Genomic DNA, 12,633 nt, shown 5'->3' on the forward strand with positions numbered 1-12,633 from the left:
TGTGTGTGTGTGTGTGTGTGTGTGTGTGTGTGTGTGTGTGTGTGTGTGCGTGTGCGTGTGCGTGTGCGTGTGTCAATATTTAATAGACTTTATACGTAAAGCTGTCTGTTCTAGAGTTTCCCATTTACCGGAATGACATATATTGTATTATACGAAATTAGACTTTTGATCTAAATATCTCCGAAACTATAAGAGATCGCCGCCTAGTTGTTAAGGCAAAGTTACTCAGAATCATGACCTTGACAACATATGTCAAGGTCAAGGTCATCGGAGCTGGGTCCCCTATAGTGCATAATTACCAAAGTTTCTAATTCCGAAACCATCTTTAACACTTTTAATTAAAAATTCGGTTAAACGTAAGTTATGAAATATTCAAAGTTCAATAATCAAAAATCAATAATTGAATTAAAGAATCATTTAAGTTCAAAACGAAATACAAAAAATTATTGATTAAGAATAATCTAATGGCTACAAAGTGTAAAACGCTGTTAATATATGTGTATATGTCATAAGTCACTGACACTAGAAATACGAAATCGTTAGTTAACCTAATTATGACAGCTTTAATTGTTATTTTAGAATTGTGTTTTTGTCGATCAATAGAAATAAGCTTACTTAATAACGTTTTACTCTTTATGCCTCTGATTCTATATTTTTTACTACTTTGCAGACATATTATATGAAAATTTCTTAATACACCTTCACTAAGTGATGCACTTACCACTTTGGTGTTATATTCTGTATATTCATTACTGCGTTTCAATATCATTATCTCCAACACCGCAAGTTACACCTTTATATATTTTTATTTTCGCTGATGATGGTCCAAACGATGACCGAAACGATCGAAATTTGTATCTGAGATATTTTTGTATTTAAATTACTCACTGTTAACAGCGTTTGACTTCTTGTAGCCATTAAGAGTATTCTTATCCAATAATTTTTTGTATTCAAATATCAAGTAAAACAGAGACTAGAAAAGAATATTTTAAAATTTTTACCTTATAACGATAGAAACTGATAAATATCGATGAAAGGGACATTAAAGTAAATAAATAGTACACGAAAACGAGAAATTTTGAATCATGCTGCCAGTCATTGATGATTGATGTAATATTAACGTATACATAAGAGCTCCATAAGGCCAAAGCATACAAGCAAGAGAAATGCAGTCTGGATCGTCCAAGTGGATATTCGAATAATCCTAAACAGTGGAACCAGCTGATAATAAATAATGGTGCCATCGATGACTGTAGCGATTTTGTCATAGTTCCTGGGTCGTCTGCTAGTAGCTTGAATTAATTATTGCTGCGTAAAAGACAAACGTAAGTGTTTCAATACTCTTTCTATTACCTTAGAAAAAGTTCGTACAGAACTTATAAAAACTATTGGAGACTTATTCTGTAAATGCTTATATATAAAAGGATGTGATGTATATATTGATATATATTTCAACTAACAAATACTGTGCGACAGAATAAATGCACAGATGACATAGAGTAGATTGCTGATTCTAGTGAATTTTTTATTTGTACGCCATATCCAAGAGAACAAACTATTACAAACGCAACTATGTATTTTTGTAATATTAGGCTTTTATATGTTACGTTCTTAGATTCCACTGTTCTTTGCTTTTTGATCTGTTCGTCGACTTGATGGTATTTTTAATGATCGAGGACTGTATCGACTAATAATTATTAGTACATTAAATTTTAATTTAAGGAATTTTTCTTTTCTCTGTATCTCTTAAACAAGTTTCTCTCGCCAAAACTCTTGAGTGACAGTCAAGAGAGAATATCAAACTAATACGTGACAGAAAGCGATAAGCAGGGAAACGGAAGAACAATCCATTATTATAAATAAACTGATCATGAAAATTTTATATATATGTCATACAACAACGACTACTGAAGATGTTTCTGGAAAACTTCACTTAAAATATAAGAAAGTAGATGTCAAGTCCCACCAAATCATAGAATTAGTAAAGCTAGTGTCTTAAGAGTGGAGGTTTGCATATCATTATCTAGCATCACACTCACGATCAGCGGCGCCTAGTTCGCGTCCCAGAACTCTACAAAGATAATGATAATAATGATAAGAAACAATTACCTTAAGAAAATCATAAATCTAGCGATAGTTAATTACTATATTACCTTGTAACAATACTTATCAACCAATTAGCGACGATCTTTCGCCCCGTTCGATATTTTAAAAGTTATGAGCTAACCGATAGCTATTTACTTTTACGATTTAACAAATTTCTCAACTGCGCACTAGTCATCAGCGACAATTTTGCGCCACTTATAGCTCTAGAAAATTCATAGATCACATCATCCACATGACTCTAACATAGTAATGGATCCCTGACAAATTTTTCGGGTATAAATAGAGATCCACGAAAGCTCATCTTAAATAGAAGTAGAAGAACAGTTAGATGAACCAGTGCTACGTCAACATAAATTTAGTACGGTTCTGTTGTTGGTACGAATTCTGCTGAGTCTCCAATCCAGTACTCATGACTACAAAGGAACGCCTGGAACTTCAGCCATTTCGTCTTTCTGAGTACAGAGTCTGTTCCAACCTGATCACGCCAAATTACTACACCAGCCATTCAAATAGAAAGTTAAACTTTTTTTTTCTTTTTCTTTTACATCTCTTCGGTTTCAACCTAGATGTTAAATTTTAGTGCGCATTTTGTTTCTCCAAGAACTCCCTTAACCAGATAAATTTTATAAACTTTCAACGGAGTCCTTAACATCAGCATATTACTGCGCCTCAAATTGCTGAATCAATGGCTACATTTACACCGTGTATTTAGGCCGCAGCCTAAACAATAGATGTCCTTGTTTATCCTGTAGGTTAAACAAAGACACCTATCGTATAGGTCGTGGACTAAGCGCACGGTGTAAACGTAATTGTATCGTCTTACTCACTCACAATTCCAATCTCATAATGTCCGACTAATATTACAGATGGTCTTCCCCTAGATTTGTCCACATCCTCCACCTTTGATCCCACCTCATTTTTAAATTTACTCTCTTATTCTTCCTCCATCATAGACCGATTTTCCCCACGTCTCATTGGAAAAAGTCGCCCTCCACCATATCCAGTATTTCACAATCTAAAGTAACTCTGTCTTCCTAACCTCCAATCAGTAATTCTCTATTTCTTCGTTTTCCTAAAATTAAATATCTCATAGAAATCAAATACCTTATGTGTTATACTTCGTATCTCATATCCTTTCACCAGAGATCGTACGTGGTTCAAACCCGAGTCAAAAGCATGAAGTTACTCGACTCAGAACTAGAACCAACATTCGCACAATTTTTTAATTCCTTCATTTTAAACTTATTACACGAGTGCTCAGAGTTTGGACGTAACACTAGGTTGCAAAGTATTTAATATAATGGATGATCTTTATTTACGACATTTTTAACAACGTATCGATTAGAGATAAAGATGATGACTTTGATAAAGTGTTTTACGTAGTACATAGAAGTCAATGCGCACAATATAACGTTTTTTCGTAAATTAAGGGTACTTATTATTCGTACGTATGCTTGTAACGATAATATAACTTATTAAGAATTATCTGTCAATTGAGAAAACAAACTATCCATTTTTAGTAAGAATGTCCCATTCATCTGAATTTAATGCGATAGACCTTCTATCTTTTGATTCATTGTTATTAATTAAAATTGAGACGTCAATATATTAAATGAAGAAGAAGGTTGATACACGGAGACTGAGTTACATAGATTTGGATCGTGGAAAGTAGCGAATGTGTATAAGATATTATCATTATTGTTACAGGAGACTGTAACTGCTTGTAATTAGGAATTGATTGTAAAAAAACTATAATAATACTGTATCACTAATCATTGAGAACATGGCAGAACATTTCGTACTTTTTACTGTAGATTGCTGATTAAATAAAATTATTGCGTGACATAGTTTGCGAAAATAGCGTTGTGTCACGTTGCTGTTATAACAACAATGTTTAAGAAAGCCGTGTTCGTAGATAACACACACGCGCCAAGTCAATTTGTCATTCAAGGACTTTCACAATGCTTTTACAATGTCACATACATTTATAATAAGAAGATTATTACTTCTGAGTATTGAAGCTATAATCGTAGATATACCTACGGCAAAGATACCTGTTAATGCGAATATATGGTACAAAATTATTAGTTTAATATTTTATCAGTAAATTTTCAGTTATCTAATCAGTTATCTACTTGCATTACAGATGCGCAAAAATGGTGGAATAAAAGTTAAATGCTCGCGTACATATTCATAATTTCAGAACAATATTGTATAATTTCGTATTGATTTCTTATACATATTATATTATATAAGCAATTCTATTTTTCGTAGAAACTATGAATTGAGCTATTTATAAGTTGAAAATAAAACTAACAGGAGAAGTGATACGCTAACATTTTATTTTTTGTTACACACAAAGTATGCACACGTTTTCTTAAAAAGCATACATTCGGTAGAGATGCTGTACTTGCTGTGTATTTTATGTTTAATTTTTGATATTATTAAAATAATATGGGCATGTATTACGAATATATGGTTCAATACACAACATTAATAAAATAGTATATATTAATAAATAGACTGAGTTATATTGATTTAAAAACAGAAACTGTATTAATCTCACAATCTTTTACTTTCTTTTTTCCGCCTTCTTCCTTTTTCTCCTTCCTCTTATATTTTAATTTTGTACATTATTTGACAACTACTCTGAATTGATTAAAAACTTGAAAGGAACTCCGTTGGCAACTGATTTCATTTTAAAATTTCACTTGACATTGTTTCTTTATTCACATATATTCGTATTCTTATTCGGTAGGCCGTTAAAGTATAGCAATTATATGGAATTTTTAATTTTTTAATTTAAAGAAACGTTGTTAACATCATGAATTTTTATCCGCAATACGATTAGAGTTAAATGCGACCTTTTTTTTGCTTGAATAGAGAGTTTTACAAACAAAGTTTTAGTACTTCCTTGGGAACTATGAAATTTAATAACTAAATTAATAAATTTCTTCATAATTTAGGAACTAAGAAATTCAACTTCCGTTTTATTATCGATACGTTGACGACATAGTAGTGGCAGATTCCAAAAGTATTATAGATTTCATACTTAAAATATTTAACTCTTTTCAGAAATTTTACAACTTATTTTAAAAATAGATGGAAACAGAATAAATTTTCTGGATTTCACCACTATTGATATAATTACATTACGGAATTTGATTAGTATCATTATCCTGAGCGTTCTCCAGATCATATTTAAACTTTACATCTTTATACGTAAGTTCCAAAGTATCTATGTAATGGATGGTTTTCATTTCCGACACTTTTAACTTCTTTTAACGACACTTTTATTTCCGACAAATCGATTTGAGTTGAAGCTGATGACATTGATAAAGTGTTGTCATTTAAGAGACTTAAACAATGTTGTAATAACAAAGAAATAATTACATACATACGCAGTATATATAAAATTCACACAATTATAACAAGCACTGTGATCCAGCTTTGACCGTAAAATGGCTTTCTTCTTCTAATTTATTATTGTTTATCAATTGTACGGTCTTAAAAATATTCTAGTATTTGTTAAAGAAATAATAAGTTTGAATATTAATTAAAACTACAGGCTACGGCAATAATATTCGTTAATGTGAATCTGTACAAAATTATTCGTAAAATTTATCGTTATGTCGATTGCCTATTATCTAATCAAGCATCCACTTTCCTTTCAAATTATTAAAAATGAACAAAGGTAAAGTAATGATGTATATAATATATTTCATAATTTTAAAGCTATTATACATTATTGTACCGTATTTGTTATGTATTCGGATTTATAAGACGCGCCATGTATAAGAGAGCAGTGCTTAGTTTGCGACATGTGGCGCTGAAGCAAGTGACGTGGTGTGCGTGTGTGTGCGTATGCTGCGCGGAGCAGCACTCCGTTTACCGGCTTGGAGCAGAAAGCATGTGTGTGTATGCAGGAGAGTTAGATTTCTGAAATATAGTCAAGTCCGTAGTATATTACTTTATCGGCGTACTTATTGAATCCCTTGCTGAATTTGAACCCTGGAATAAATATAATAAACTGGCGACGAGGATGGGATATTTGTGAGGGATAGATTCTGTGAAAACTGGGAACGTGAAAACGTGTAAGCGAGACGATCGGGCGGCATCGTTTCTTTCTTCTTTTTTTTTTCTCTAAGACAATAGAAAAGGACGTTAAATATAATGGCTACAAGTGTTTCTGGTGAATCAAGAAATCCGGCAAATGCAAGAGCTGAACCTCCGAATATCGCAAATGCACATAATGTGATTCAAATTGAAAAATTCGATCCGGCGACTCAAACATGGAAACGTTGGTTACAACGACTCGAAGGCTTCTTCAAGGTTTTCAAAATAACGAGCGGTGAAGAAAAAGTTGTGTACTTGCTTCACTATATTGGAGTTGAGGCTTTTGGAGTACTGTGTGATCGTCTTGATCCAGACGATCCGTACGCCAAATCTTTCGAGGAATTGTGTAATAAGCTGGGAGAATATTATGCTCCAGAGCCGCTGGAAATTGCGGAAATCTATACATTCCGCAAAAGAATGCAAAAAGAAGGAGAGGCCGCGCAGGAATACCTGGCGGCACTTCAAAAATTGTCGTTATATTGTAAATTCGGCAATTATTTAAACACGGAATTACGAAATCAATTCGTCTTTGGAATCAAAAACCCACGGATCCAAGCCAGACTTTTGGAAACGATAGATTTAACGAAGGAGCGAGCTCTCAAAATCGCCTGCGCAATGGAGATGGCTGATCAAGGAGTAAACAAGCTGAAGGACGAATCGGCAGTGTCAGTCGACTTCGTCGGAGCTGGAAGTAAAAACAAAAAAAAGTCGAAGGAAAAGGAACGCAGGAAGCAGCCTTTTGGAAAAGCGGAATCGAGGAAGACAGCACATAATGCAGAAATTGTAAAACATTCTAAAAATGAGTCTAAAAATAATAATAAAATTATATGTTTTAGGTGTGGTAAAAACCATTTAGCGCCGTCCTGCTCTCTTCCGCGGAGTACGAAATGTTTGGAATGCGGCGGTTATGGCCATTTGAAAAAAGTGTGCAAGAAGAAAGGTCAAACAGACTGTGTAGATATTGCCACAATAGACTTAGAGCACGAACATGTAAGTCATCGGTCGAAGTATACGGTCTCTCTCCAAATAGAGGATAGGAAAATAGAATTCGACGTGGATTCAGGAGCGGCGGTAACGCTGGTGAGTCAGTCTTGGTTGAAATTAAAATTCCCTAAATTGACAATTTTGAAAACTGATTTGAAATTAAGATCTTATTGTAAAAAGAATTTCGTTCCTATGGGATTCGTCAAAGTTAAAGTAAAAGATGTAGATACTTGGAAGTATTTGAATATGTATATAGTCGAATATAATAGACAGCCACTCTTGGGTCGTGAATGGATCAATCAATTAAAATCATTTAATAAATTTAAAGAAAGCCTAGAAGAGGTGCAATCATTACATTTAGTAGAACTATCGTGTAATAAGCGTTTAAAAAATTTGTTAGAAAAATATGCTAATCTAATAAGTGATGATTTTGAACCAATTAAAAAAATCAAAGCTCAATTAAACTTAAAACCAAACTCACAACCTGTGTTTTTGCGTAGTAGGCAAGTACCTTTTCAAATTAAAAATAAAGTAGAAAACGAATTAAATAGAATGGTAAAAGCGGGAATTTTAAAACCAGTAGAAGCATCCACCTGGGCAACTCCAATTGTCCCAGTTTTAAAGAAAGATGGCGGGGTGAGAATTTGTGGCGATTTCAGCGTCACGGTAAATTCATGTTTAATCGTTGATGAGCATCCATTACCCACTCATGAGGAACTTTTTGCTAAAATGGCTGGCTGTAATGTGTTTTCAAAAATAGATTTAAAGCAGGCTTACTTGCAATTAGAATTAAGAAACGAAGATAAAGAAATTCTGACACTTAATACTTCAAAGGGTCTATATCAATGTAATCGGCTTATGTATGGAGTAGCATCGGCATCGGCGATATGGCAGAGAACAATCGAAAATATTTTGAAAAATATCCCAGATATTACTGTTTTTCTGGACGACATTAAGATCGCAAGTGTAAACGTTGAAAAACATTTTGAAATTTTAGAATTAGTCTTGAACCGTTTATCAGAATATAATATAAGAATAAATTTAGAAAAATGTGCATTTTTGAAAAGTCAAATTTCGTACTGCGGGCACATCATCGGAATGGATGGTATAAAAAAGGAGAAAAAGAAAATGGAAGCAGTAGAAAAGCTGCCAAGACCTAAGAACGTATCTGAAGTCCGAGCGTTCATTGGTCTAATAAATTATTACGGTCGATTTATAGAAAATATGAGTGACATATTGAAACCATTAAATGATTTGTTGAAAAAAAATTCGCATTTTAAATGGACTTCCGCTTGTGAAAGGGCGTTTAATAGCGCAAAACAAGCTTTCTGTAATGATAAAATTCTAGTGTCGTTCAACCCAAATCTGCCAATCGTTTTAGCTACGGATGCTAGCCCATATGGAGTCGGAGCGGTCTTATCACATGTATATCCAAATGGAACAGAGCGAGTGATAGAATATGCTTCGAATACGCTAAATGATACGCAAAGAAAATATACACAAATCGATAAAGAGGCGTATGCCATTATTTTCGGAATTAAAAAGTTTCATAACTTTCTATACGGTAAACATTTCACTTTACTTACGGATAATAAACCGTTAACGCAGATTTTGAATCCTGGAAAAGGGTTACCGGCGTACAGTGCAATGCGGATGCAGCACTACGCGGTTTTTCTCCAGGGTTTTGATTTTGATATAAAATTTAGAAAAACTGAAAATCATGGCAACGCTGACGGATTTTCGCGACTACCGATAAAAGAAAATAATAGGGCGAGGTATGATGCGCTAGACGTGTATACTGTGGATACGTTAAATATGCTACCTGTTAAAGCAAGTGAAATTCAAACAGAAACACGTAATGATGAAAATCTCTTAAAAATAGTTGAAGCTTTGGAACAAGGCAAATGTTTAAAAAAATTTGGGTTGCAAAACCATGAATTCGCGTTAAATAACGGAATCCTATTAAGAAAAGATAGAGTTGTAATTCCAGAAAAATTCAGAAATAAAATTCTTAAGGAATTGCATTTAGGCCATATAGGCATAGTTAGAATGAAAGCCCTAGCGAGAAACTATGTTTGGTGGCAAGGAATAGATTTAGAAATCGAAAAAACTGTTCGTAGTTGTAAGGAATGTAGTCGCGTCCAAAATAACCCGAAGCCTGCGCCACTGCATCATTGGGAGCCTACTGAGGAAGCGTTTGAAAGAATCCATATGGATTTTGCAGGACCATTTGCAGGTTATAATTTTCTAGTGTGCGTAGATGCGCATACTAAATGGCCTGAAGTTTACGTAATGAATAATATTACTGCTTCAAGTACTATTGGAAAATGTCGTGAAATTTTTGCTAGATTCGGTATTCCACGAATGCTAGTTACAGATAATGGTAGAACATTCATATCACAAGATTTTCAAAATTTTATTAAAGCAAATGGAATTATCCATAGGCTGACAGCTCCTTATCACCCGGCAACCAATGGTGCAGCGGAAAGATTCGTACAAACATTGAAACAATGGTTGCGTAAAACAAACTTAGAAAAAGAAAATGTAAAATGCAGCGTTCAAAAGTTTTTGTTTCATTACCGTATTACTCCATTTCCGGAATTAAAACAATCACCCGCCGAAATCATGTTCGGACGAAAATTGCGAAATCGGTTGGATTTATTATCTCCAAAAGAAATGGAAATAAAAAACAAACCAGTGGAGAGTAATGAAACAAGAAATTTCCAAGTAGGAAATAAAATCGCAGCACGTGAATATTTAAATAAAAAAGCAAAATGGCGTTTCGGTATAGTTTACAGGAAATTAGGAAAGTTACATTATTTAATAAGATTAGAGAATGGAAAAATCTGGAAAAGACACGTAAATCAATTACGTCTAAATGAACAAAACTCTGATAATAATAAATCGCAAGAGACGATGGATAGATTTAACTATTCAAATTCCGACTTAGAGAAGTCAGAAATTAAGTCGGGTGGAGAGAGACCGGGTACAGAGACAAATGATGAAGCCATAAGTAGCACCGTCCACATTTCGCCTGAGGAAGGGACAGGAGAGGATACATGCGAACAAATAGCCTTGCCTATCGAGGAAACTGATAAGCGCGCGGGGGAACTAGTTCGAAACGAACGTCCCAAACGAAATAGAAGGGAACCGGATCGGTACTCAGATTTTCTATACTCACATTAAAAAAAAAATAAAAGGAACCTTATAAATAATTATTGTTTCAGATTAGTTTAGAGTTAAGATGGTATAATAGGGGTGATGAAGTTGAAATTAAGGTATGTGTTGCGTTTGAGTTATTGATTTGTTTTCTTGATACGTAAAATTAAGGAATTTCTGTAAAAAAAAAAGGGAAGAGCTGTTATGTATTCGGATTTATAAGACGCGCCATGTATAAGAGAGCAGTGCTTAGTTTGCGACATGTGGCGCTGAAGCAAGTGACGTGGTGTGCGTGTGTGTGCGTATGCTGCGCGGAGCAGCACTCCGTTTACCGGCTTGGAGCAGAAAGCATGTGTGTGTATGCAGGAGAGTTAGATTTCTGAAATATAGTCAAGTCCGTAGTATATTACTTTATCGGCGTACTTATTGAATCCCTTGCTGAATTTGAACCCTGGAATAAATATAATAGTATTGTTTCTAATAGCAATTCTATTTATAAGGACAAGACTTTGAATTAAGACTTAGAAGTTAAAACCAAAGGAAAAGTTTTTATTATACACAAAATATATATATATATTTCCTTAAATAACATACATTTTACTGAAGTGCTGTATCTACGCTTACAACTGTGTCGTTTACATTTGTGTCACTTTTAAATCCTTTTTTAAATCTATGTTATTATATATTCAAGTAATAGAAGTATATATTATTTTTATGAGAGCACATTTATGTAAGAAAACATCATAAAATAATACAGATGATAAGCAAAGAACGTTTACAATTTATTTAAAAAGAAAAATTAATCATACTCTTCTGTAAACTACACGTAATTTCACACTGTAGAAAGAGTATTATTGCGTTAATTATAATTCTGAAGGGTTCAATCTGTATATCTGTTAAAAAAAGGATAAATCAGTGTTCTTTTAAAAAAAAATTATCGAATGAGGGAAATAATATAAAGAAGAATCCTTAATTGTTGATTATTGAATAAATTTTTCCAAGTAAATAAATCAAAATTTTTTATCTATCTGATAATTAATCGTCAATTGTGTCAACCACATTATATACGTCTATCGCCTTAATAAATGTGCACGCATAAAAGCATGTATACTCGTACATAATTAAAGTTGCGTAATTATTTAACAATTGAAACATTGGTAAAAAGGGAAAAAAACAAATGCTTGTGCATGGTATGGTCGGGTCGCGCAATCGGCATAAAATGAAAATCATCGGCTATTACGTCCGGCGCTCTAGCTCGTCGTATTTTGGTTCCCTTCCGTCCGATCTTCTTTATCTCCTCGCCGTTCGTATATATCTACTAGCCGGTATTTTTTCTGCGAGCTGCTGCATGCGCCAAAGAGGACACCACCGTCCAGCGGCACGCAGATCGCTAATTGTTGTAAAAATTCAGTATAATTGAAATAATTAATAAAAGCGGCATGATATTCCGAATGCAAAATGAGCTTCAACGCCCGCGCCGTTAAGTAATCTCAAAATCACCCACCGAGTTGTAGCACGATGTAAGGGAAAAGTAATAACGCGATTGCGAATAATTAATTAATATTCGATTAAAAACTGATGCTAGAAATAACATTACAATCACGTTAATTGTTGCCTCCGAGCCAATTTATATTAAGTTAAATAATCTATTTTTCACGCGGAAATCACTACGAAATACCACCAGCGAAAATAATGTGTGGGACGCGAAAGCACGCTGTTATCGCGCTACGATCTGATTCCGCGATGACAGGTACGCCGAAACTCTATATAATAATGAAAAACTTATACTCTGGAATACGGCATATGTGCTCGCGCCGCTTCACTTGCTAGCGATTAACCCACTAGATAGCATGCGTTCGATAAAATCAATCTATGATTATACCAAATCTCTGATCGATGCGATTACTAATTGCTGAGAGAGAGAGAGACAGAGAGAAAACTGAAAATTAAGAAAATTATTTATTGCCCATCTTTCCGGGAAATTTGGCGTTTTCGCACGCCGCTATCACCAAGCTAGCTCTATATTAGCAGGCGACAATCCAGCGTTCGCGATCATTCCCGTTCTATTTCTTATCATTATAATACTATAATATTCGTGCGCATCTAAGTTCATTGTTCATTTTTCGTTCTATTTCATAGTAGTAAAGTTCGAATATCTCTTAATCGCTATCTCGCGGAAATATTTCTCTTTGTTCGTAGAAACGCGTTATAAAGTTATCAATAGTCTTTGCGCAAAGTTTCATATAGCTACGTTAGTCATTAACAGTA

The 12,633-nt window shown here is 34.0% G+C and overlaps 1 protein-coding gene across 1 annotated transcript; it reads left to right on the forward strand.

The window, feature by feature from the left end:
* Positions 1-6,279: 6,279 nt before the first annotated feature.
* Positions 6,280-10,484, forward strand: LOC108774378 (uncharacterized protein K02A2.6-like; the record flags this gene model as incomplete). The annotated part of the gene is made up of 4 exons (XM_018540470.1): positions 6,280-6,887; positions 7,059-7,302; positions 7,387-10,320; positions 10,434-10,484. Coding segments are annotated over exons 1-4 (3,837 nt in total), but the record flags the coding sequence as incomplete, so codon positions are not given.
* Between the last annotated feature and the right edge of the window lie 2,149 nt (positions 10,485-12,633).

The sequence above is a fragment of the Cyphomyrmex costatus genome, unplaced genomic scaffold (assembly GCF_001594065.2).
Source record: "Cyphomyrmex costatus isolate MS0001 unplaced genomic scaffold, Ccosl1.0 scaffold251, whole genome shotgun sequence".
Classification (NCBI taxonomy): Eukaryota; Metazoa; Arthropoda; class Insecta; order Hymenoptera; family Formicidae; genus Cyphomyrmex; species Cyphomyrmex costatus.